Below are 27,445 nucleotides of genomic sequence, written 5' to 3' on the forward strand. Positions count from 1 at the left end.
GATAGCCGTTTTCAAAGCAAACAAATAAAATAAAAATAAAAAGCTCTGTGGGTGTAGCTTAGAGATAGATTCCCCTACGGTCAACCCCCAATAACACACACACACACACACACACACACACACACACACACACACACACACAGTGGATATTCATCAAATTCTGCCCCACAAGACTTTCAGTCTCCACAACTGGTAGCTTATATCTCCTGGATCTTCAATAGGGTTCACTCTTAAATGACAGAAAATCCCTTAATAACTTACTTTATGTGTCAAAAATAAATATCATGCCCAACCATAATTCACACTCTTCCTTATGATATGGAGTAAATAATTCCAGCTCAAATAAAGCATTAACAGTATAACAGGAAAAAAAAAATGTGCTCATATTCTTCTTAGAGGAAACTAAAAATTTAACCCAAAGGGAATATTTCTAAGGTCATTTATCAATATTTTAAAGAGAACTATTGAGATTTGGGGTGCGGCTTAGTGAGAGAGAACATGCTGAGGGCTAAGTGCTTGAAGCCTAAGGTTCAATCCATAGAACCAAAGCAGAAAGAAAGAAAAATATATGAAAGTACTAACAAGAGACAATTAGTTTTAATGGGCTATTTGTTGTTAATGAGCTTGGAAACTGGGTATAAACTGTATAGCTTTTAGAAGATATAAAAGATTATATCAAAGCTCTGAAAACTGTTATTCCTTGCTTAAAAACAATTTTATCTTGCTTAAAAACAATTTTATCTAAAACATGAAGAGTGTGTGTGTGTGTGTGTGTGTGTGTGTGTGTGTGTGTGTTACCAAGGATTAAACCCAGGGGCATTCTTTCTCCGAGTTACACCCCCAGCCCTATTTTTAGTATTTATTTTTAAACAGGGCCTCACTAAGTAGCAGAGGCTGGCAGCAAACCCAGATCCTCCTTTCTCAACCTCCCAAGAACTGGGATTACAAGGTGCATCACCACGCCTGGTTTTAGGCCATGCAGTTTTTTTGTTTGTTTGTTTTTGGTGGTACTGGGGTTCCTGGAAGCCCTTCTACCTCGGGCTACACTCCCAGACATATTTTTATATTTTTATTTGGAAACAGGGTCTCTTACGCCAGCACGGCTGGCTTGGAACCTGCACAATTCTCCTGTCTCCGCCTCCCAAGGGCGGGGATTACAAGTGTGTGCCACCACGCCCAGCAGCCATGCAGTTTTTCTACTGTGACTTTTGAAGAAAACATGGTGGTGTTTGATTTGGATAAAGCTGTCTTATCCATATAATAGAAACTGAAAATACAAACCGTAACTTCTATATTTGGTTTACTGAGGGAAAAAAAGGGGTATAAGAGAAAGTGGGAAAATGAAGAATATAAACCACTACAAATAAGTCACATCAACAAAACATAGCAACTAAATGAGTAAATGAAAGAAGTATTCGACAATAATGTAAATAAAGGTACTACTTAGAAATAATTGCTTTGTTTTATATGTCAATTACTAGAATTAAAAAATTAAATGAAGGTAAAAAGTATAGTTTTCATTAAAGAAACAATCTAAAGTATAGGAAATTACTACATTAACAAATCAAAAGTGTAATCATGGATTTATGCGGCCCATTTTTGAAAATTCATGATATATAAAATTAAAAGTCAAACTATATTTTGTATTTAATGATAGCACCAACAAGTAATTTATAATGATTTTCAAATATCTCATTAAAGAGAAAATCTAATCTCTTCTAAGCTTTGAAGTTTTAGAAAGCTTCAAACCTAGTGTGAATATTTTAAATATTGGTAAAACAAAAGCCAGACTATATTTTGTATTACCATTTAATAATAGTGCTAACAAGCAATTTATAATGACTTTCAAATACTCATAAGAGAAAATCAAAAGTCTTTGATGCTTGGAAGTTTTAAAAAGTTTCAAAGCTAATGGGAATACTTTAAATAATATCACTAAACTATAAAGTATATTCTTACAACAATGGTATCCCCAACTTATACAAGGCAGTGTTAGAAGGCTTTGAAATGTAATAGACGATGTGCCAGTGATAAAGTAGTTCAGAATTCTTTTACATAGGAAATTGTTAGTATTTTTTAGAGTAAAAGGTTAATGTTCATTAACATAAGATAGTAATGGGCTCTGAAAGATTCCCACCTAAATTCAAAAACTGCTTAATCAAATTCAGTTTCATTGACTGTCTTTTGAAATAATGGTTCATTTGTATTTTACAGGGAATGTTCTAGTTAATAAAACAGAACAGGAAAAAAGATGATAGCAAAACACGAAATAACTGTCCAACTATGCATCAATATAATTGGGCCATTCTCTGCTTTGTAATTAGAGGTTCTATGAAATTTAAGTATTCATGAAAAAAACTCAGGAAAATATTTTTGTTTTTGTTTTCAATGACATAAAGGCCAAAATGAAATTTAATTGGAGGCAACAAAATAGGCTAGTGTTTGTTATTGGCCAAATGATGGACTTTGAGCCGGGCATGGTGGCGCACCCTTGTAATCCCGGCATTCGGGAGGTTGAGACAGGAGGATCACGGTTCTCGTACAGCCTCAGCTACTTAGTGAGGCCCTTTGCAACTCAGTGAGACCCTGTTTCAAAATAAAGAAAAAAGTAGGTCTGGGGGTGTAGCTCAGAGGTAGAATGCCCCTGGGTTCCATCCCCAGTACCGCACACACAAAAAAAGATGTATTTTTAAAATGTGTTGAAAATTAAAATAGTGGAGTCTAATAAAATGATGGTAGTAAATCATTCTCTCGTTGTTTCTCTAATCACTTCATGGCTAGTTATCTTACAAGTCAAAAAAAAAAGGGGGGGGGAGGTGAGAAATATTGCCCATTTAAGAACCAAAGCAGTCTAAAAGAAAAATTATCCAGGGTGTTTGGCTTTCTAACTATATTTCTCAGCATAATACCTGAAATTTACCGTAATTACTACATAAATCCAATATTTTCAGCAAGAAACGGTTGTAGGATTTAATATATAGGGTGCCACTTAAGAATGAAATCTTTCTGAAAGAACAAGAGTTCTAAAGATATAAAGAAAAATAGTTCTGCCGGGTGTGGTGGCGCAAGCTTGTAATCCCTGCGCTTGGGAGGTGGAGACAGGAGGATAGCACAGGTTTGAAGCCAGCCTTGCTGGCTTAAGAGACCCTGTTTCCAAATAAAAAATATAAAGAATAGGTCTTGGAGTGTAGCCCGGAGGTAGAAAGGCTTCCAAGAACCCCAGTACCACCAAAATAAAAAAAAAGAAAAATAGTAAGACTGAGAGTTAAATAAGTATTGTCCTTCATTACAACTATTAAGAGGACTTCATACATAACAAAATATTCTAAAAATCTATTAATTTATTGATTTGTACTAGGAATTAAAGCCAAGGGTGCTCTTCCACTGAGTTACATTCCAGCCCTTTTTATTTTTATTTTGAGTCAGGGTCTCATTAAGTTGCCCTGGCTGGCCTGGGACTTGAGATCCTCCTGTCTCAGTTTCTCAGGTACCAGGATTACAAGAGGGTGTCACCTCACCCAGCCTGAAAAAAGTTTTTTTTTGTTTGTTTTGTTTTGTGATACTGGGGTTCCTGGAAGCCCTTCTACCTCCGGGATACACTCCTACGGGCTACACTCCCAGACCTATTTTTTAACTTTTTTTTATGTGGAAACAGGGTCTCTTAAGCCAGTGAGGCTGGCTCCAAACCAGCGTGATCCTCCTGTCTCCGTCTCCCAAGCATGGGGATTACAAGCGTGTGTCACCACACCTGGCTGAAAAAAGTTTTAAATTGATCAAACACTGAATAAAGTTTTCACTCATAATTATAAACCATTTTAAAATAGAATAAAAATTAATTAAATTTCATATGAAACAAAAAATAATTTGTAAGGACATAAGAGGTCAATTCAGTATAAAAATTTTATTTAACAAGCCTAAACTTCACTCTAAAACAACACCTCAAGAATGTGTATGATGAGCTAGGCGGGGTGGCTGCACGCTTATAAGCCCAGCACTTGGAAGGCTGAGACAGGAGGGTCAAGGTTCACAGACAGCCTCAGCTACTTAGTGAGGCCCTTTGCAACTCAGTGAGACCCTGTTTCAAAATAAAGAATAAACAATAGGGCTGGGGGTGTAGCTCAGAGGTTGAATGCCTCTGAATTCAATCTCTGGTACTGTAAAAAAAAAAAAAAAAGAAAGAAAAAGAAAAAAAGAAAAAAGAAAAAAAGAAAAAAAGAGATACCCAGCCAGGTATGGAAAGAAAGATCATTAAGTATGAATAGCCTTGAGAATTTAGAATTTAGCAAGACCCTGTTTCAAGATAAAAATAAGTAATTTTAAAAAAGGCTGGGGGAGCAGCTCAGTGATAGAGATTCAATGTCCAGTACCAAAAAAAAAAAAAAAAACCCAAAAAACAAAAACAAACAAAAAACCCTACAAATGGAGGCAGTGTGCCACCTCAGTGGGAAAGGTGTTTTTAGTTAGGTAGACTTGGTGAGACTTCTCAGATATTAAGGCAGCCATTTATTCTTTTTGCTTGTGCAAAAGAACTTAATGCTTAGCTGGGCATGGTGGCGCATGCTTGTGATCCCCGTGCTTGGGAGGTGGAGACAGGAGGATCGCGCAGGTTCGAAGCCAGCCGTGCTGGCTTAAGTTTAAAGACCCTGTTTCCAAATTTTAAAAAGTGTAAAAATAGGTCTGGGAGTGTAGCCTGGGGTTTCCAGGAACCCCAGAACCACCAAGAAAAAGAAAGAAAGAAAGAAAGAAAGAAAGAAAGAGAGAAAGAGAGAGAGAAAGAAAGAAAGAAAGAAAGAAAGAAAGAAAGAAAGAAAGAAAGAAAGAAAGAAAGGAAGGAAGGAAGGATAGATTTTAATGCTTATGCTTTACCTTAGCAGGGTATAGAATTTTACATAATGATATGGTAATTGGCAGATTCCTGCATAAGCAGTTTTTACTAACCCCCTAGACCCCCTTTTGTAATCCTGCCTTTTTCAGCAACTCCGTGATTTTCACTCTGACTCCCTTCCCTTTAGGAACTGTAGAGCCATGCCTGGCTCCTTCTTCTTTCTGAAGTGCTTTCTTCGTTCTCTTTACAATTGACCTTTTACTTTTCTTTCTGACCCTGTGTAATGTTTTCTTTTTCCTTTTGGAGACTGTATCCTGAAAGGAAAAAATATGTTTAACTGACTGCTTTATGATGTAACACAATTAAAGGTTTCATTTTCTATACCTAAGAATGATTATTTATAATTTATTCAGATAAAAAATAAAAAATTGAGCTGGGCATAGTGGTGCACACTTGTAATCCCAGTACTTGAACCAGGAGGACTGCAGGTTCACAGCCAGCCTCAGCTACTTGGTGAGACCCTCCACAACTCAGTGAGACCCTGTTTCAAAATAAGGAATAAAAAATATGGCTGGGGGTATAGCTCAGAGGTAGAATGCCACTGGGTTTGGTCCATGGTACTGCAAAAATAAAATAAAATTAAGAATTGAAAGTAAATACTATGCAAATTTAGATTATCCTTCAAATTAAACACCATAAAGACTTTTATAATTTTAATTAAAATTTTTTTTTTAACCGGCAGTATTGGGAATTGAACCCAGGGATATTTTACTTCCAAGCTATACCCCTAGCCCTGTTTTATCCTTTATTTTTAAACAGGGTCTCACTAAGTTGCTGAGGGCCTCACTAACTAGCTGAGGCTGGCCAAGAATCTGTGATCCTCTTGTCTCAGCTTCCCAAGTACTAGGATTATAAGCGAATGCCACCACACCTGGCTGATTTATGTAATTTTATAGTTAGAATAATTGCTATATGCTATCAGAAAGTTTTGTGGGTTTTTTTGTGGTACTGATAATGGAACCCTGGGGCCATTCTACATCTGAGCTACACCCCCAGCCCTATTTTTTTTTATTATTATTCTTTATTTTGAAACAGGGTCTCACTGAGTTGCAGAAGGCCTCACTAAGAAGCTGAGGCTGTCCGCAAACCAGAATCTACTTGTCTTAGCCTCCCAAATGCTGGGATTACAAGCGTGCACCACAACGCCCGGCTTTGCTATCAGAAAGTTTGAAGAAGGTAAAAATACAATATTATATGCAAGTGGAATATTGGTGGTGAGCTTATTAATTGTTATGACTATTGAGTTAATATTCAGAAGTTAACAACTATGGACTTGGCTTTTAATATATAGAGCAGGCAACCCAAAAGAGTTACCTCACATGGAAAAAATAAAAGAATCTTCTGCTTGATTCTTTCTTATTTTTTCTTTTTTTTGATGTTATTCAGTTTAAATAAGATATAAAGGCAACTGAATGAACAAAGTATTTGTTTTGCCAACACTTAATTTCTACATGTGCAGATTGTTCATACCTTGTGTTATATGTAAATATTAATTAAAAATAAATCAGAGACCTGAAAAAAGACTTCAGCTTTAAGAAGAAAATATAGGGAAAACTCCTCATGACTCTGTGGCATTGCTGGGTACTTTCTGGAGGAGAACTTGAAGGCACAGCCCCCTAACCTAAGCCTGCTTTTGATCTGACAGCCAGGCACTCACTGCTCCCCACCCCAGGTCCCCAAGGAGCCCGAAACTCTTCTTGGAAGCCCAGGACATGCTTGAAAGGCTCAGGATTTGCTCACCTTCCCGTCAAAGCGCTTTATTATGTATTGGTCTAGGCCCAGGTCTGGAAGAGAGAAGGAGAAACAGCTGCTGGTTACACTCGATGGACTATGTAAAATGACCGCTCAATAAACATATTGGACAGCTTAGCCACAACATGATTCAAAGGCCACAAGAATAAGTATTTGTCCTATTTACAGACTCATGGTGTAAATGCTAAAAGATACCAACCCCTTTCTTCTACATAAAAAAATAAAGAAAAGTGAGGCTCTCAAAGGGCAAAAGTTGCAGGTACAGACCTACTGACAACAGAGCCATGCTGGACTCCTGACTCCTCCCAGGGCGGTGCTCTCAGTAGTCACCTCTAATCAAGGTGAGGGATGTGAATTCAGTCTCAACGCATACTAATTTTCTTGTATCAAGTTAAAAGAGTTCAATACCCAAAGAACTTTTGCAACATGGCTAAACAGACATAAGTAGTCCGTCTTAATATTACCTTTTAAAGTTAAGTTAAATCACAACTATTTACTTGGCAATATCTTAGCTTTGACTTCTGACCCCTGGGAGGGACAAAAGCAAACACATGAAGTATCCTTTTAGGGCAGAGACTTTTTAATCTTTGCACATTGATTTGTCAATGTGCAATTTATCCCCAGCAGTTGGAACAGTTCTTGGTAATAAATATCTGCAAAAGAATGAATAGCATACAGCCTAAGCCTTGAAGAGTTATAAGAGAAAGAGATGTGGATATAACAATCAACATTTTAAGGCGGCATACAATTTGTGCAGCAAGAGGATGCTGTAGGAATTTTGAGAGTGGAAAAATCCATTCCCAGTTAGGATGGTTTTTCTTGCATAATTACTTCTCAGTTATCTTCTTTTGGTTCTCACTGTATTCATGCATTTTAGGGATAAATACTAAATATTTAGGCATGAAAATTGTGCCCAGAGTACTACAATAAACAGATTAGAATATTTTTTGTATTTCTAATTCAACACATTTGGTTACACATTCTCCTTATCTAAAATCTGCTTTGAGCCAGGCGTGGTGGCGCACACTTGTAATCCCCGTGCTTGGGAGGTAGAGACAGGAGGAACGCACAGGTTTGAAGCCAGCCGTGCTGGCTTAAGAGACCCTGTTTCCAAATAAATAAAAGTATAAAAATAGGTCTGGAGTGTAGCTCGGAGGTAGAAGGGTTTCCAGGAACCCCAGTACCACCAAAACATAAATAAATAAAAAATAAAATAAAATAAAATCTGCTTTATCTTTTATAAGCCTACCCTGAACAAACTGAACCATGGACTGTAAAAACAAACATATAATTAAGATGGTGAATTCTAATCCTCTGGCAATCTTTTATAAAGGACATAAGCAACAGTGCTGACATACTGGTGTCCTCCTGTCCTCTCTCTCAAAATATTACGCCTTCCTCATGTTTAATCTCTACTTTCTGTGATCTGTTTAATTAAAACTGTGTGAACCCAAGCCATCCTAGTATTAAAAATAAACCAGTTCACCAAAAAGAGAACAAAGCAATACAAATCAATAAACATGCCATTTCTGCCCAAAATGAAATATGGTCCAAGCCATGGCAATTTCACTGCAGAAAGTTTCTGCACACATGTCCAGCAAGTTGAACCACTGCAGTTCTCTTCAAAGGCCAAAACTGTTTGCTTGGATTGTCACAAGTGGCTGTTTGATTAATTCAGAATGTATAAGGCGTGGCTGGCAAACTTCAAAGCATTTCATAATCAGATGAAGCCAATTTTCTGTGGCTCCCACATAATATATTTATTATATAACATAAACTATATAATTAAATTATAATTTATAACATTATAATAAAATGTCTAAAAGAATAAAGGTATCATCCTAGTCTTTAGTAAAGCCTGTCTGCCCTTCAGTAAGAGTCCAGAGTCTGAATGATGAAGTCTACCTTAGACAAGATGGCCTTTTCAACAAAGAGTGCTGGGAAACTGGATATGCACATGGAGAAAGATGAAAGCTTAGCTTATTTTCTATAATACTTTACGGGCTATTGGCATTTATTTCCTGACTTTAGTAAGTGTTTATCTCCACACAATCACAGATGGCTCAATTTCAGATTTCAGCAACATCTCATTCATATTTAACTTTTGGGTCTAGGTCTGATACTTTGAATTGTTATACAAAGGTCATGATAATTAAAATGGTTGGTGAATCCAGACCACAGAGGCTATCAGATCTTTAAATCCAACACTTTTCTTTGCGTACAACTATGATGACCGGGCAGTTATTTCTATAGCTATTAACAGACACCCAAACCAATTTATTGACTCTTGATCTTCCCAGTGGACTTCAACTTACATTATTTTCCCCCTTACATCATGTTCATCAAATGCTTTGAGGTCATTCGTATCAATAGGCTAACCCAAATACAGCACAAAAGAAGGGAGCTACCATTTACTGAGTATTGGTTATTTTAGATAACGTTCTTACCACATTGTTTTCTCATTCAATCCCCCTAAAGTATACAGAATAGGGCTCAGCAAACTACAGCCTTCGCTCAAATCCAGCCACTCTACTATTTTTCCCCCTTTTCCTTTATAGCTCTGGAACTAAGATTAGTGTTTACCATTTTGTCTTTTGGCCTGCTAAGCCTTAAATATTTATGATCTGGCCTTTTGAGGAAAAGTTTGCTGTTCTCTGTCTAAGGACATGCCAACTGATGTCTAAAATATCAGCACTTTTTGTTTGTTTTGCTGTGGCACTGTGGATAAAATCAGGGATGCCCTACTACAGAACTACATTTTAGCTCTTTTTATTCATGCGTTCATTCATTCATTCACTCACTCATTTGTCCATTCATAGTACTAGAGACTGAACCTCAGAGCATCCTACCTCTAAGCTACAGCCCTAACCCTATTTTATTTTTTATTCTGAAACAGGGTATCACTAAGTTGCAGAGGGCCTAAATTGCTGAGGCTGGCCGAGAATCTGTGATCTCCTTAGTCTCCCAAATACTTGGATTATAGGCATGAGCTACCATGCTCAACTTTATTTTTTAATTTTGTGATAGGGTCTCACTAAATTGCCCAGGCTGGCCTGTACCTTGTGATCCTCCTACCTCAGCTTCTGGGGTAGCTGGGATTACAAGCATGCACCACCACACTAGCAAGTTGGCATTCTTTTGAAGGGGCTTAGATTTTAGAACCTTTGTATTAGAAGCCCAAGAAAACACATGACACATTTAATTTCTGCAAAAAGAATAGCACGATTCACATATTCCATGTATATACAGCCACAGTTGACACTCACATAATGCTTTATACCAGAGAACAGCAAAGTTCTCAAAAGGACAGAAAGTAAAGACTTTAGGTTTATGAGCACATAGTCTCCACTGCAGCTACTCAATCTGTTATCACAGTTTGAAAACTGCCATATATGAATGGATGAGCATGGCTATGTCCACAAAACTTCTTACGAACGCTGAATATAGAACTTCATATTATTATTATTATTATTATTATTATTATTATTATTATTATTGTGTGTGTGTGGTCCTGGGGACAAAACCCAGGGGCCTCTACCTCTGGGCTACACCCCCAACCTATTTTATATTTCATTTGGAAAGAGGTTCTCACTAAGTTGCTGAGAACCTCACTAAGTAGTTGAGGCTGGCTTTGAACCTGTGCGATCCTCCTGTCTCAGCCTCCCAAGTGTGGGGATTACAAGCATGCGCCACCATGCCCGGCATCTGAACCTCATATTATTTTAAGGTGGCACAAAATATTCTTCTTGTGATTTTTCCCTCACTCACTTAAAATGTACAAACCACTGTCTGCTTATGGGCCATACAGAAACAGGCTGCTGGTTGTAGTTAGCCAACCCCTTCAACAGGGGAAGAAAACACGGTAGAGGAATAAGGACAAAATCGCAGCATGGTAGATAAGTGGAGGAAACATTACTGCAAAGAGGGTTTTTTTTCTTTTTTTCTGGTACTGGGGGTTGAACTCGGCCATTCTACCACCAAGCTGCACCCTCAGCCCTATTTTTTATTCTTTATTTTGAAACAGGGTCTCAGTAAGTTGCAGAGGCCTCACTAAGTAGCTGAGGCAGGATGTGAGCTGTGATCCTCCTGTCTTAGCCTCCCAAGTACTGGGATTACAAGCCTGCGCCACCACACCCGGCCTGCAAAGATGTTTTTAAAATATATTTGTCACTAAAAGTGCTCTAGGCAAGGACACCATGTGAAAGGCATGAAAGGCGATCCTAGAGAGAATATGAAGTCCAGGAGAACTAAACCACAGTAAGGTCTCTGCTTCCCTTTTTCATCTCCCATGCAAAGGAAATCACATCAAGATGCACAGGGCCAGCCAGCTGGATATGGTGGAAAGGAAACAGGAATCCTCTTTACCATAGGGCATGCTTTGCTCTGGCCAATGCTCAGGGTTTCTTTATGGAACTTTTAGATCTCTCCCATGCCACACATTTCCTAGAGCACTGCCTGGCTGTGCACTCAAAGCCCAGAGGCTGAAGTGACTGCCTAACTCACCACCCTGGCAATGGTGATGACACGGACTTTACAGACTGGGAGGTGAGACGCGCTCAAGGCACACAGAACCCCCCACCCCTTTAACGTGCTTTCTACTTAACAATGGCTGCTTTATTTTTTTAATGTTCAGTACAGAAATGTTCTGAACTTTTCACTCTGAAATTCATCAGTTTTCTACTCATTTTAAAATTGCTTAATTGTAGGGCTCCATGTAGCCTGTGCTTCGGGACTATTTTTGCACATTCTAAAACTAAAACTTACAAATTTAGATCTCTTGGGTATCCTAGGATACAGTATGTGTGAAGTCATGACAAAACAAAGTTGAAATATGAGCTGCTGGCTACAGGCCAGCCCTCTCATCATAGAAATTCAAACTATAAAAAAACCTCTAGCCTTGCTCTTCTTTATTTCCACTCAGGAACAATATATACTTTATTTCTGCTGCATTAACATTTGTGGGAATTCCTGTTCATGAACAAATGAAATAGAAGCCAAATCCCCACTGAATTTCATTTTAATATTCTCAGAATTTCCCCTCGTGACTTATCTTAGAAGTAATTATTATTCTAGCTTTTTATAAAAAATAAATTTATTTGGCATATTAGGCATTTAATAACTATTCCGTTCATTTAATAGGTCTTTAATAATTAAAAAATGGGGCTGGGGGTATAGCTCACAAGTAGAGTGCTTGCTTATCATGTTCAAAACCCTGGGTTTAATCCTCAGTAACACACACACACACACACACACACACACACACACACACACACACACATTTACAAAAGGGGTAAAAATAATATTCCTTAAATGACAAAGTAATCTTTAGTGGCCTGTCTAAAGTCTCGCTTTATTTTCATTGTCTCACTAGAAGCAAAATATATTTTTCTCTAAAGTTACAGATACAAATGAGATTTTTATCTGGACAGTAATTTATTTTTACAGGAATAAAATTATTTTACTATCAGTTGAGCACAGTGGTGGACCTCTGTAATCCCAGTATTTGGGATGCTGAGACATGAGGATTGAAGGTTTGAGGCAAGCCTTAGCAACTTAGCAGAACTCTCAGTAACTTAGCGAGACCCTGTTTCAAAATAAAAAGGGGTATAGGTGTAGCTTAGAGGTAGAATGTCCCTGAGTTCAATCCCCAGTACCAAAAAAACAAACCAAACAAACAAAAAAATATGTGTAATGTATATTTTTACTATCATAAAATCTAGGAAATATCTTGCAATCCTATTCTCCACACTTACAGGCTTTTTTTTTTTCTTTGTTTCTTCCACATCTCACAATACAAGGTACTTCAGCAAATTTAAAGGAATCTAACTCCAAAGTTTAATGCAATTAATGGAACATTCAATAAATCCTCTTTCAGATTTCTTTCATGTGAATACAATTAATTAGTGCATCCCTGAACCCATAGCAGGTGGTTAATCAATTAATCTTTGTAGAATAAGTACATATATATGAAATGTATTAGAAACCAAAAAAACTTAGCCGGGTGTGGTGGTACATGCTTGTAATCCCAGCATTTGGGAGGCTGAGACGGGAGGATCGTGTTTTGAGGACAGCCTCAGCTACTTAGTGAGGCCCTTTGTAACTCAGTGAGACCCTGTTTCAAAATAAAGAATAAAAAATAGGGCTGGGGGTGTAGCCCGGAGGTAGACTGCCCCTGGGTTCTATCCCTAGTGCCGCAAAGAAAAAAAAAAAAAAAAAAAGAAACCAAAAAAACTTACACGGGAGAATAAAATACTTTCTTAAAATCTCAACATTCAGAGAGCTGTCATTTTGGTAGCTTCCTTTTCAGGTGCTTTCTATGTATTTTCTACGTTGGGTTATCCACACCTCGATGTATTTTCTAGAGAACATTCTCCAAACTTCCAGATTGACCTAAGTGCCTTTTCTTTCTACTGCCATAGGACTTTTGCATAATATTCTTTTATAGATTGCATGTTCCTGAAATTGCCTATTTCTCTCTTTATCTCCCTTACTAAAAAAATAACTCGAGAGCTGTCACGTGTGTAATGGAATGCCTTCAGGAACACTGTCCTTGCTGGTGATGCATCTCGGCCATCGCGGCACCATCTCCTCCTCTCCCCCCTTCCACTTTGGACGGTAGGCTCTCCTCTTCTGTACTCTTAAATCTTCCTATAGTGCCTGACAATAACTACACAGTGAGTATAATTATTGCATAAAATTTTGGTGATACATAGAATAAGCAAAATAGCCTGTAACAAAATAAGGGTCACATCTTATTTTTCACATGAGTGCCTTACGTTCTGGCTGCTTTTCATTGGGTGTTATGGATCGCACAAAATCCTGTGGAGTCATAAACACTTCTGCCTCCCCAGGCTCACTGATCACTTTCAAAGTCGCAAAATAGCGGAAGATTTTGTCTGGTGTGGAGTAGGCTCGAATCCTATTTTCATATTCCATCACCTAAAATTAGAAATTTAAAGTGTTACTATACTTAAGCAGTGCTCACATACTCTCATCAATACCCATCAATTCATTTTTCATCTTACTTTGAAGAAATTTTGTTATATCCATCCTCCCCTTTCTCTCCCTCTTTCTCTCTCTTTTTCTTTATTGTGGTACTGGGGATTAAGCCCAGGGATGCTCCACCTCTAAACTACACTCAGAGCTCTTTTATATTTTTGGCTTCAAAACAGGGTCTCGCTAGGATGCTCAGAGTCTCACTACATTGCTGAGGCTGTTCTCCAATCCTCCTGGCTCAACTTCCCAAGTACTAAGAATTACAGATATGTGCCACTGTGCCCAGCATACATGTTGCTATAACTGGATTTTTAAAATTACAAATAAGCTTGATTTAAAAAAATTAATTTCTTTCTTGTAACATATCATTCATATCCCAGTTGAAACAATGTTCATGTAACTTTTGCTTAGAACTTCTTTTTGGAGAATTTTCTAATTTCTTAAATAATTGAAAGCTCACAAAATTTTTAAATTCCATAAGAGAATTCAAAAGATCTCAGTAACAGGATACAAAGCCATATATTTGATGGCCTACAAGTTCTCATAAACCAAGTTTTTACAAAGAGAATGACTTTACAGTTCTTATTTACTTCTATACAATTTCTTGAATCCGCAAAACAGATTTAACATTTCACAGATGTGAATAGTGATTAAGTGTTCAAAGACAAAGTATGCTAAATGATGGCATAGGAAAATGAAATTATATACCATATAAACTCAATTATTGATTAGTCTGAAGCAATACAGTTTTACTTCTGACTATCAAACTGGGTAAACTGTCAGCAACCCTTCACATATAGCTTATTTGTAAAAGAAAGGAGTTGGGAAGCATATAAGCAAATGTTTGAATAGCACAGAATCAAGTATGGCATACATTTAACTAAAAGTGTGTTATGTTAACCTGATAGCTCATTCCCTTATTCGGCACACCAGCCCATATTCTGGGCATGGAACATACAAGATACTATCACAATTACATAATATTTTGATTAAGAAATTCTCCTATACCTGGATTTTTATATGCTGAGGTGGTTAACAATAAATAATCTGATAAATAGCTAGCTGAAATGTAGCAAGGCATCATCTATTGGCTTTTCTGTGGAAAAGCTACATAACAGGCTGTATTAATTACACAAAACATTAACAATCGTTTTAAGTTTATGCTATCCTCAAAGTTACTTGGTTTTCTGGAAATTCTCTTTCCAGAGAAAATGGATTCTCCCTTTACAACTTGACGTCATACATCAAAAATACTACAAAGAATCTACATGGTAACATTAAGCACTGAGAAGATCCCAGGAAGCAGAAACCACCTTAGGTAGTTGAGTTGAAAGAACTGAGAGAGAATATGCTAATCCTTGTTACACCATTTAATTTCACATTCACAAGTATCTTTGGTTTAGAATGCGATCGAAAATAGTAAAGAGGTAGCTGGGCGTGGTGGCGCACGCTTGTAATCCCAGCATTCGGGAGGCTGAGACAGGAGGATCGCGTTCGCGGACAGCCTCAGCTACTTAGTGAGGCCCTCTGCAACTCAGTGAGACCCAGTTTCAAAATAAAGAATAAAAAATAGGGCAGGGGGTGTAGCTCAGAGGTCAAATGCCCCTGGGTTCCATCCCCAGACCCGCAAAACAAAGAAAAAGAAAGAAAGAAAGAAGAGAGAGAGAGAGAGAGAGAGAGAGAGTGAGTGAGTATATATGAACCACCTGAAATAGATAATAAAACAGGTTGAACTATATTACTTAGGATGTAGTTCTAATTAATTTATAAGATTTTCTTCCATACTTTTCTGTCTCTGAATCCAGAACGTTTCTTCTTTTTTTCTTCTGGATAAGGCTCCACACTACTATCTGCAGCCTTCTTTTCTTGGTTACAAACTTCCCCTTCATCTTTATTCTTCCCTTTGTCACCAATGTCAGTCTTTAGGTTGTTGACAAATGATGGAGACTCTGCATGGGCCCTGGATATGCAAAAGAGAAATCTAGGTTAATCATCAAAGTCCATCACATTAACCAAACAAGCACTCACAGATTCAGCTTAGCAGAAGCAACAGCAATGAAATTCATAAAAAAAATCTACATGAAGAAGTTCCTCAAAAAACTAAAAACTGAACTACCATATGACCTAACAATTTCATAGTCTCAAGGGATATTTGTACACCCGTGTTCACAGCAGCACTATTCAAAAGAGCTAAATCATGGAAGCAACCCAAATGTCCATTAGTGAGTGAATGGATATACAGATTGTGGAGATTTTACATATACATAATATGTAATATTCAAAAAAGGGAAGAAAATTCTGTCATAGGACACAATGACGAACCTTGAAGATGCTATGCTACCTGAAATAAGCCATTCACAAAAGGACAAATACTGTACAGATTCTACTTATACAAGTCACCTAGAACAGTTAAAGTCATAGAAACAGAAAGCAGAATGGTGGTCACTAGGTGGGAAAAGGGGAAACAGGGAAGTTGCTTTTTACTGGGTATATTGTTTAATTTTTGCAAGATGAAGCTCTGGAGGCCTGTTTCACAACCATGTGACTATATGTAACATGATTAAAGGAAATACACTTAACATGAATATTCTCAAAAATAATTTTATGTAGATGTGGTGGTGCATGCCTGTAATCTTAGTATTGGGGAGGCTGAAACAGGAGGATAGCAGGTTTGAGGTCTCAGAAACTTAGCGAGGTCCCTAGGAACTAGTGAGAAACTGTTTCAAAATTAAAAAAAAAATAACATGGAGCTGGCAATGTAGCTCAGAGGTGGAATAATCCTGAGTTCAATCCCCAGTACCCCCCACAAAATGAACATGTAGGGTCAGAAAAGAAGGGCAAGAAAAACTTCCTGATGAGTGTGATTCATGAGCTGCCTTCTAAAGAAACCTTAAATTTTACCCCTCCCCCCAAAAAAAGTTACAGACAATAAAAATCAACTGGTATAAAAGAATTTTTCCTAACCTCATCGCCTTTCATCAGCTCAATTAATTAAACAGTCTCCATATTCTCTGAAATGTTTACAGCCTAATGTCTAGACACACAGAATGGTCGTATAAAGTCATATAGACTGATTACACTCTATTATTATATTCATGCAACTCTTCCCACCTTAGCATGCATGCTTACAAGGGTCACTTTCTTTTCCCCAAAAAATCATTCCTGATAGTTGAAGCCATTGATATAATGCTGTAATAATAAAATAATTAACTATTATAGAACTGATAAAATGCAATGACATGCAAAAGGAAGACTTTTGCTTACAGCCACAATAGAGTGTACTGAATCTGATTCCCACAGCAGGAAAATGTAGATAATTGAACAAAATATATGAAACAACCACTTTCAGACACAACACAGTAGAAGCAACTCTCTGAGAAAAATGAGGCCTGCAATTGCCTTGGATTTCTGTCTGGAGACATCTTCCAGGCCACAAACAAAAAATATACTGATCTTGCTAAATTAAGATGACAGTGATCAGCCGGGCGTGGTGGCGCACACTTGCAATCCTCGTGCTTGGGAGGCTGAGACAGGAGGATCACGCAGGTTTGAAGCCAGCCTCAGCTACTTAGTGAGGCTCTCAGCAACATAGTGAGACCCTGTTTCCAAATAAAATATAAAAAGAGGTCTGGGAGTGTAGCCTGGAGGTAGAAAGCCCCTGGGTTCCACCCTCAGTACCACAAACAACAGCAAAAAAAAAAAAAAAAAAAAGATGACAGTGATCAAGGTTTAGAAAAACTGAGGAATCTGGAATTGGTGAGGTAGAAGACTCCAGGAAGAAATAAAAACTTCTCAAGGAAAATAATGAAATCCCAACAGTCAGCAATGTTAGTATTCACAATGTAAAATATCTAATAAGAAAGTTTAGGCAGATGTGGCTGGTAGTAGAACACTTCTCTAGCATGCTCAAGGATCTAGGTTTGATCTACAGTACCAGAAAAAAGAAAGAAAAAAAAAGAAAAAAAAGAAAAAAAAAAACCGGACTTCAGCAAGATGGTGGAATAGAGTACCAGCTTTTGTCCCCCCCACCCAGAAACACATATTTAATAGAAATAAGAGGACTAAAATACCTTTATGAGAATTCCAGAATCCAGTTAACAAATTGTAGCATCCTAGCAAGCAGAAAGCTGAGAGTAGCTACACAGAAACAGGTAGGAAGAGCAATTTCACCTGCCAGCAATAGGCAGAACTCAGCACCGAGGAAGAACATCCCTATGACTTCTGGGAGGTGAGGGGTGGGAAGTGTCACGAGACGGGTTTAGCAAAGGAAAGAAACAACAGAGATTTCAAAGACAGAGGAACAAAAACTCTCAAAACAGAAGACAGAGAGAAAGAAAAGCTGAACAAAATAGAAAGAGCACTTGGTGACCTGTGGGAAGCCTGAGATGATCTAGTACCTGAGTGGGTCAAGTTCGTGGGCACACAGGGGGAGAGTGGAGCAGGGAGGCGGTCTAGAGGAAGGTGGGGAGAGTCAATGAAGGAATCACTTCCCTTAACGTTGTATACATATGTGAGAATGCCAATGTCTATCTCAATATCCTGTATGGAGAAGCAGGGAGTGGCGAGGGAGCCGAGGAAAGCCTACCAAGTGCAGTGTGCATGTGTGTCACTATCACTGTGAACAAAGCTAGGATGTGAAACTATAATGTACCAACAAAAGTATTTAAAAAGGGAAAATCTAATAAAGAAAAAATGGGAAAACAGTTTAAATATTATGAAAACCATATTTAAAAATCCAAGAACATTCACAAACCCCAACTAGTATACCCACAAAGTAACCCACATAAAATAATCAAATTGTTGCAAACCAATGATAAAGTAAAATCAAAAGGATAAGCCAAGTCTTTGGTATATACAGAAAAACAAAGATACAATTTACCATTTACTCTGGCATGTATGAGGCCCTGGGTTCAATCCCTAGAACCACAAAAACAAAAAAGATATATATCTATGTTCATAGCTGCACAATTCACCATTGCCAAACTATGGAACCAGCCAAGATGCCTATCAACAGATTACAAAACTATGGGATATGTATGTACACAATGGAATTGTACTCAGCCATAAAGAAGAACAAATTACATCATTTACAGGGAAACGGATGCAACTGGGGAACATTATGCTAATTGAGATTGGTCAGTCACAAAAAAGAAGAAATCGGATGCTCTCCCTAATATGTGGAAACTAGGGGGAAATGGGTCAAAGGAGGAACTCTAGATGAAGAAGGGGATACTATAGATGAGCAAACAAGGTGACCTTACTGAGGGGGATGGGAGGGGAAAGAGGGAAATTCTCTAATGTTCATAATGAACATTAACAAACATATCAGTGTCAATCACTAAGCCAAACATGAGAAGGAGGAATGGGGAGGGAAGTGGGTAAGGGCTAATTGGGTGATGTGTGCATGTATGCCTCTACCATCTTGTACCCCCATTAAGATGTATGACTACAGTTCAGCAATATATAAAAAAAAAAGCTGGGCGTGGTGGCGCACGCAGGCTTGTAATCCCCGCGCTTGGGGGCAGAGACAGGAGGATCGTGCTGGTTCGGAGCCAGCCTCGCTGGCTTAAGAGACCCCGTTTTCACATAAAAAAGTTTAAAAAATAGGTCTGGGAGTGGAACCCCTGGGAGTGTATCCTGGAGGTAGAAGGGCTTCCAGGAACCCCAGTACCACCAAAAAAATAAATAAATAAAATAAATAAATAAACAGACTCACCATTTACTTTTCCTAAGAAAGTTGAAGGCATTATCTAGTAGCAACTCCCCTCCTGGTTATAAACCCCAAAAGTGAATGCTGGAACTTGGAGAGCTACTTGTGCATCAGTATCAACAGCTGCACTGTTCCCAATAACCAAAAGGAAGAACCCAAATGTCCATCAACAGAAGAACGGATAAAAAAATGTGGCACACACATACAATGGAATATGATTAGTCTTGAAAAAGAAGAAAATCCTGTCACATGCTACAACATGGGTGAACCTGGTAAAGACTATGCTAAGCAAAATAAGCCAGACAGAAAAGGATAAATACTGAATAATTCCACATACACAGGTACCTAGAGTAGACAAATTCATTGAGATAGAATTTGGAAAGCAGGGGGCAGAGGGAGAAGGGGCTGAGGTTATTGTGTCATGGGTAGAGAATCTCAGTTTGGGATGATAAAAAATAGGACATAGTTGTGACGGCCGTGCAACAATGTGGATGTGCTTAATGCCACTGGACACACACACAAACTTAAAATGGGAAATTATATGTTATATACATTCTTCCATGATAAAAAAAAGTATAGAACTTAAAAATAATGAAGAAACTAAACTAAAAAACACACACACAAAAGCTGAAGATAACTGAATGGTATCGTTAAAGTGTGAAAAAAGAGCCAGGCATGATGGCACATGCTTGTAATCCCGGTACTTGGGAGGATAAAACAATAGGATCTAAGTTTCACAGCCAGCTTCAGTGACTTAATGAGGGCCTCTGCAACTTAGTGAGCCCCTGTTTCAAAAATAAAAAGTAAAATAAGGCTGGGGAGTATAGCTGAGAGGTAGAATGTCCCTAAGTTCCATCCCCAGTAAAACACACACACACACACACACACACACACACACACACACACACACACACACACAGAGTGAAATAAAGGTTAACCTAAAATTTAGAAATTTGGTACCTAGTGCTTTCAAAATTAAAAGCAAAATAGGTATTTTTAGACAAAAATCTGACGGGATCCATCAGCACAAAACATTCCTAGAAACATTAAAGGAAGTCCTTGAGGCTGAGGATGTCTCCCAAGTGCGTGGCTTGGAGAAAGCAAACCTTCACTTTGCTCATTTTCAGTGAGAGCATCTTAGGACCAGAGCAGAAGAAAGACTGGATTCCATCAATGACACCCCCTTGCCCTGGGTGTCACCTGCATCTCCTCAAAGAAAGATGGTGCGCTGAGTCTCCAAGGATCTGAGTCTCCCTGATGGGTCTCATTTCCTTGCAGGGTAGATGGCTTAATGACAGAAAAGCCTTGAAAGATGAAAATTATGTGTGTGGGGGTGGGTGGTGCTCTACCACTGAGTTATCTTCCCCAGCCCTTTTTATTTCTTATTCTGAGACAGGATCTCATGAAGGTGTCCAGGCTAGCTTCAAACTTGCAATCCTCCTGCTTTGGCCTCTTGACTTGCTGGAATTATAGGCATGTACCAACACATCTGGCTGAAAATTACTTTTCAGCTTCAGAAAGACTATCTTTTAAATTTATTTTTAATTTTTAATTATTTTGATACTGAGGATTGAATCCAGGGGAGCTCTACCTCTAAGCTACACCTACATCCCTTTTTATTTTTTTATTCCAAAATCAGTACATACAGCTCAAAAGGCCCCACAGAGAATCATAGTTTCTAGTGATGAAAAAATAATTTCAATACAAATCTCCAGCAATAGATGGAAAGCTAAACATGTGAAATTATCTTCTAATTGTAGAACATGAAGAATCGATTGGCATATCAAGTGTTTAAAATGTGGTATTTTCTTTCTGGCATTTAATCTAAATGCTGTCACTTTTTTCTAAAAATATATTATAATTAATCACAATTGTAGCATGGCATATATTATATTTGGGCACTTTTAGCTATAATAAAAGCCTTTCCTATGTTTTAAACATTTTCTGAAGAGTCAGTTATTTTTATAATAAATTAGTATGCTAAAATCAGTAAATTTATTGCTAGCTAAGCTTAGCAATAATTTAGTGGCACAAGTTAGATTCCAATTTATAAAGTATTTCAAGTAAAATAATATGAAGAACAAAGATGTAATTTGTTTCAATTACCTTCCTTCAAACATACTGTGAACCATAATTACATATAACTATATATTTAGAATATGATTTATTTGTGAATCTTTGGTTTCTCTTGATTTATAACATAAAATGGTGAAAATTTCTTACCATATATCAAAACAAATTATTATAGCATGACAGCTCCAAGTATTTTTTTTTAAAGCAAAGACACACAAAAGCAGAAATAGAAAAGCATCAGGCGGCTTGTTCACAGCATTGGCACTGCCCCACACTAAAGCCTTAAGCTATAACCAAGGCAAAAAAGGGAGGGAGGGAAGGGGTTGGAGAGAAAGAAGAAATCTGAACTAACACAACAGAGGGTTGAGGTGCACCAGAAATGGAAAGTGTGTGGGTAAATGTAGCAAACATTCTCCTTGTAAAATTTCTTTAAAATATAATCGATGATTTAAAGCAAAAGGAACAAAAATAATGTACTATGAGGTTTACAGACTGTGTGGCATAAAATCTATAGTAACAATAGCACAAGGAACAGAAAGAGGGAAATAACAGGATACTGTAAAGTTCTTACACATATGGGAAGTGATATAACATGTGAAGGTAGCTCATGACAAGTTCAAGGTGTGTGCTATAAATTCTAAAGCAGGCGCTGGCAAGCTGTGGACTACAGGTCAAAGCCAAACTTGCACTTGTAAAGCCCCTGACTGAAGAATAGTTTCTACATTTTTAAATGATTGAAAGAAAAAAGGAAGAATGATGTTTTGTGATACGTGAAGTTATAGAGAATTAAAATTTCAGTGTCCATAAAGCTTTACTGAGACATAGCCACACTATTTTCATAATTATTTATTTAGGCAGTGCTGAGAATCGAATCCAGAGCCTTGTGCATGCTAGGCAGGTAGTCGACCACCAAGCCACATCCCCACCCAACCTTTTTGTTTTCTTTTTGTTTTGTTTTGTTTTTTAAGTTTATTTTGGCAGAGGGCCATGCTTAATTGTCCAGGCTGACCCTAAACTTGCAATCCTCCTGCCTCAGCCTCCTAGGTAGCTGGGATTACCAGGCCTGTTACACCTTGCGCGGCTCATTCATTCATATACTGTCTCTGGCTGCTTGTGCACTGGAACGGTAGAGGTAGCAGAGACTTTATAAACTATGCCATCCAAATCACTCATTATCTGGCCCCTTATGGAAAACATTTGCCTATCCTGCTTTATAACAATCACAAGGAAAGGAGAGATGAGAAGAGAAAGAGAAGGAAAAAGAAAAAAGAAAAAGAAATCAGAGCACGCTGTAATACATTTATTTATGGAAAATCACACTGAACCCCATTAATGTGTACAATTAGTATGTTTTAATAAAAATAATAACTGGGTGCATAGGTATATACCCACAATACTGGCTAGCCAAGAGGCTGAAGCAGAAAGATTATAAGGTCAAAACGAGCTGGACAAAATAGTGAGACCATGTCTCAAAAAATAGTAATAAGAAGTCTGCCAGGTGTGGTGGCGCACGCTTGTAATCCCCGCGCTTGGGAGGCTGAGACAGGAGGATCGCGCAGGTTCGAAGCCAGCCTCAGCTGGTTTAAGAGTCCCTGTTTCCAAATAAAATATAAAATAGGTCTGGGAGTGTAGCCTGGAGGTAGAAGGCCCCTGGGTTCCATTCCCAGTACCACACACACACACACACAAAAAAAAAAAAAAAATAGTAATAAGAGATAAGAAAGAAGAGATAGAGGAGAGAAGTATATCTTATAACCAATTAACAATAAAAAATTAAAAGAAACGAAGAGCAGATACAACAAATAGAAGATGAATGCCAGATTGGTAGATTTAAACGCAACCATTTCAATCATTACATAAATTAGAATGGTCTAAACACCTGAAATAAAAGACAGAAGTTACTGAAATTAAACAAAAAGCAAGACTCAACTATATGCTGCTTTTGAAAAAGAAAGTTTAAATACAAAGACACAGATGAGATGTACCATGCACACAGAGCTAAATCTAAAGGAATGTGGAGCGGGGCGTGGTGGTGCACACCTGTGACCCCAGGACATGGGAGGCTGTGACAGGAGGACTGCAAGTCTATGGACAGCCTCAGCAATTTAGTGAGGTCATCTGCAACTCAGTGAGACTGTTTCAAAATAAAAAAATAAAATAGGGCTGTAGCTGGGAAGTAGAATGCCTCTGTGTTCCATCCCCAATACCACACAAAAAATAAAAAATAGAAAAAGAAAGGAAGAAAAGGAGGAAGGGAGGGAGGGAGGGAAAGGTAGAGTAGCTGGATTACTAGGAGACAAAGTTTATTGCAGAAAAAAGAATATTGCCAGAGACAAAATCAGTTTTATCATTTTAATTGGGTCAATTCTTCAAAAGGACATAACAATCCTAAATGGGAATGCACCAAATTATACAGCTTAAAAAAAAGATGCAAAGATTATAAAATTGTAGTTAAAAGGCTTATAAATTTAGGGAAGAAGGCCTCTCATCCATGAAAACCTAGTGAGCGGATATAGAATAAGACTCTCTGGAGTCAGGGTGGAGGTTGCAAATCTGCTCAAACATTTTAGCACAACTCTACGCCATAAGCCACTACCTATAAAGTCAGGGGAATTATAATTTCTACTGATATTGGCACTTGTAGGCTTCTTGCTTCCAGAGACCCTGGAAAAGATTATAGTAAAATTCAAAAGTCATATTGTACTATATAGAAGGAATTAAGATCAAACACTGAAGTCCGAAGCTAAAAAACAGTCACAAGTGAAGTGATCATATTTCAAATAGATGAAGTTAACATCCTTGAGTCAAAAAAAGAGAACAGAGGAGAAAGAGGTTATTTTCAATAGCACTGGGATTGGAGTCACTACTCTTGAGGGAACAGCAACTACTCCGGAGGGAAAGCCTCCTTGAATACCAAGCCGCTGAGCAAGAAAAGTTAGAACTTGTTTTACTGGAAAGAAAATTCCAGAAAACAGAATAAAGTTGCAATAGGGCTTGTATGAGTCAGGGTTTGCCAAAGAAGCAGAACCAATAAAAGGAGAGGGAAACATAAGAAAAAAAAAGTGTGTGTGTGTGTGTGTGTGTGTGTGTGTGTGCGCGCGCGCGCGCGCGCGCTTGTTAGGACATTGGGTGAGAGGGTCATGAGGACGAAAGGTTCTATGATGGCCAACTGCAAGCTGGGAAACAAGGGAAGACAGTAGCAATACTGAGTCCAAGAAGCTGAAGTCTCAGGACGAGGGAGAATGATGGTACAGCTCCCCAGTCCAAGGCTGAAGGCCCAGGAACCCGAGGGACACGAATGCAAATTCCAGAGACTAAAAGAACCAATTGGTAAAAGAACCAATAGCCTGAAAAAAAGACAGCCTACTCAAGGAGAAAGAACCAAAGAGAGTTTTTCTGCTATTCTGTTCCCTCCAGTTTGAATGGTGCCTGTGGACCCCTAGGGTGGGTCTTCGCCGGTCACTTCATGATCCACGTGCCCATCTCTGGAAATGCCCTCATGAGGCACCTAAGATGTAGTGCTTTACCGGTTCGCTACCCCTCAATCCATTGAAGCCGACACCCTCAATTACCACCATAAGGCTTAAACAGAGTAAATAGGGCTTACACTGAGATCATGAGGAATAATTTTTGATGATCACAAGACTCATTTTTTAAAAGAAAATCCTCCAATCTTGATTAAATCTTGTGGAATATAAGCCATCTTTCCTTCAGAAGCTTGGCTCCTCTGAATAAGTTCAGCTCATGCTTCATATTATGTTATACTACCAGACTGAATTAAAATGAAATATTAAAGTTAGGATCCTCTTACTCAGGAACTAAAACATATTTTTTATTGTCTATTCTCCATTATTCTTGATACAGCCTCTCTCACCTAGCAAAGATATCTAGAATATCATCAAATATTTAAAAATTTATCAATAAACCTCCAAACAACTAAATGGTAAAGACCACAAAAAAACTAGAAAATAATCTGAATCGAGTAAAAATGAACACAACATATTAAACAAGGGGGGGCATAGTTAAAACACTGTCTAGAAGAAAGTTTATACCATTAAATGCCTATATTGGAAAAGAAAAAGTCTCACATTAATGACAGATGATTCCACTTTAAGGTACTAGAAAAATTAGCAAAACTCACTATAAGCAAGAGATGGAAATAAGACAGATAAGAGCTTAAGTACATTAAAAAGAGAAAAACCAATGAATCCAAAAGCTGGTTCCTTCAAAAGCTAGCTAAACCTCTTTGCATAATAAAAAGGAAAAAAGAAAACAGATACAAATGATCAACATCCGGATATTTCTGAAGTATGAGCAGCTTCTTCTTCTTCTTTTTTTTTTTTTTTTTTTATGTGGTACTGGAGATGGAACCCAGGGGTTTTCTACCCCCAAGCTACACTCCCAGACCATTTTTATATTTTATTTTGGTCATCACAATGCTGAGAGCCTCACTATGTAGCTGGCTTCAAACCTGTGTTGATCCTCCTGTCTCAGCCTCCCAAGTGCTGGGATTACAAGTGTGTGCCACCATGCCCGGCTCATGACTAACGATTTGGACAATAAATTTTAAAGTAGAGCTAATCCAGAAATCAACTCTTTTCTGCTAATAGATATATCTGGAAGAAGAAAGTACATGCAGGAGTGAAATGTTGGGATAAAACTCACCTCTTCCACAAGAGACCAGTACTGGCAGTTACTGCTGATGCTCCCAGGAAAGCTACCATCATTAGTCTTCTCTTGGTCTGGGTGGGTTGTGATGCTCCATGGTACCATCGAGAGCCCACAGCCAGTTCTGCCAATGCAGCAAGTGAGTTAAGGCGAAACATCCTGTGGACAAAAGGTAGACATGTCACTCCAACTAGGGTAGTGATGATAATAATCCAAAAACACTGACCAAGTACTTATTCTATGGTAGACACTATTCTAAACACTTTGCATATATTATCCCATTTAATCCTCAGAACAATCTTACAGGAGAGGTACTACTACTTATAAACCCATTTATCAGTCACAGTATTAGAAGATAAAAAGCACATGACAACTTGCACACAGAAAGTTTCCTTCCTTCCTTCCTTCCTTCCTTCTTTCCTTTCTTTCTTTCTTTTTGCGGGTCTGGGGATGGAACCCAGGAGCATTCAACCTCCGAGCTACAGCCCCTGACCTATTTTTTTTTTTTATTATTCTTTATTTTGAAGCTGGGTCTCACTGAGTTGCAGAGGGCCTCACTAAGTAGCTGAGGCTGTCCGCAAACCGCGATCCTCTGGTCTTAGCCTCCTGAATGCTGGGATTACAAGCGTGTGCCACCACGCCCGGCTACACAGAAAGTTTAATATGAAATGTTATAAACTAGGACAGGAGGTTAACTACTCAACTATAAAGAGATAGCAAATAGAGGAAGCAGCCCTTCTGGGCAGAGCCAGCATCAAGAAAAAGTACCAAATCTTTAAAAGGGCCATTCTGACCAGGGCTGAGATCTAGATCTTGTGGAGGGGGCACAACCATGGGTGTTTAAGGCACCACACCAGCAGAATTCACTAGCAAGCCACTCTCTGTGATGCTGGATCAAGCCATCTACTCGGAGAATTCACAGCAGAAGAGTGTGTTGGAAGGTGCCCTCTGGGGTCCCAGGGGAAGTGACCCACGGGAAGATGCCTCAGTGTGTGATTTATTGGGAGACTGCACACAGGAGTGCTGCAACTAAAACTCCCTAGTGGTTGAATGTCCTTGAGTGTCCCACTGATCCTTGCATGCCACAGGAGGAAGCAGAACACTAGAATCAGGAAGAAATACCCTCTCCTTCCCCAGTGTTGCGCTGGTCCCTCTACTGACAGAGCCAAACAGTAATTGCAAGGAAGAACTTTCCAGTAGCACAAATAGGACAATAAAAGACAATTGATAACTGGCAAAGCACACACGCACAAAAATGTAACTTGCTCAAAAGTAGACAGCTAGCAAGCCATGGATCTACAATTTGAACTAGAATGGACCGACTCCAGAGTCTAAGTCTTTAATAGAAGACTCTGCTGTTC

At 38.3% G+C, this 27,445-nt stretch overlaps 1 protein-coding gene across 3 annotated transcripts in view; it reads right to left on the reverse strand.

The window, feature by feature from the left end:
• The window catches only part of MICU1 (mitochondrial calcium uptake 1), a gene marked incomplete at both ends in the record, with an annotated part of 152,126 nt that extends 125,884 nt beyond the window's left edge, over window positions 1-26,242 (reverse strand). For 2 of the 3 annotated variants that reach the window (XM_080695166.1, XM_080695165.1), the window contains 4 exons: window positions 6,626-6,669; window positions 13,414-13,576; window positions 15,419-15,593; window positions 26,082-26,242. In XM_080695166.1, coding sequence (XP_080551292.1) covers window positions 6,626-6,669; window positions 13,414-13,576; window positions 15,419-15,593; window positions 26,082-26,242 — 543 coding nt within the window. Of the gene's footprint in view, window positions 1-4,965; window positions 5,140-6,625; window positions 6,670-13,413; window positions 13,577-15,418; window positions 15,594-26,081 lie in introns of all 3 variants that reach the window. The other variant, XM_080695164.1, reaches the window with a different exon arrangement.
• Window positions 26,243-27,445: the final 1,203 nt, after the last annotated feature.

Source organism: Muscardinus avellanarius, assembly GCF_963383645.1.
Source record: "Muscardinus avellanarius genome assembly, chromosome: 4".
Lineage (NCBI taxonomy): Eukaryota > Metazoa > Chordata > Mammalia > Rodentia > Gliridae > Muscardinus > Muscardinus avellanarius.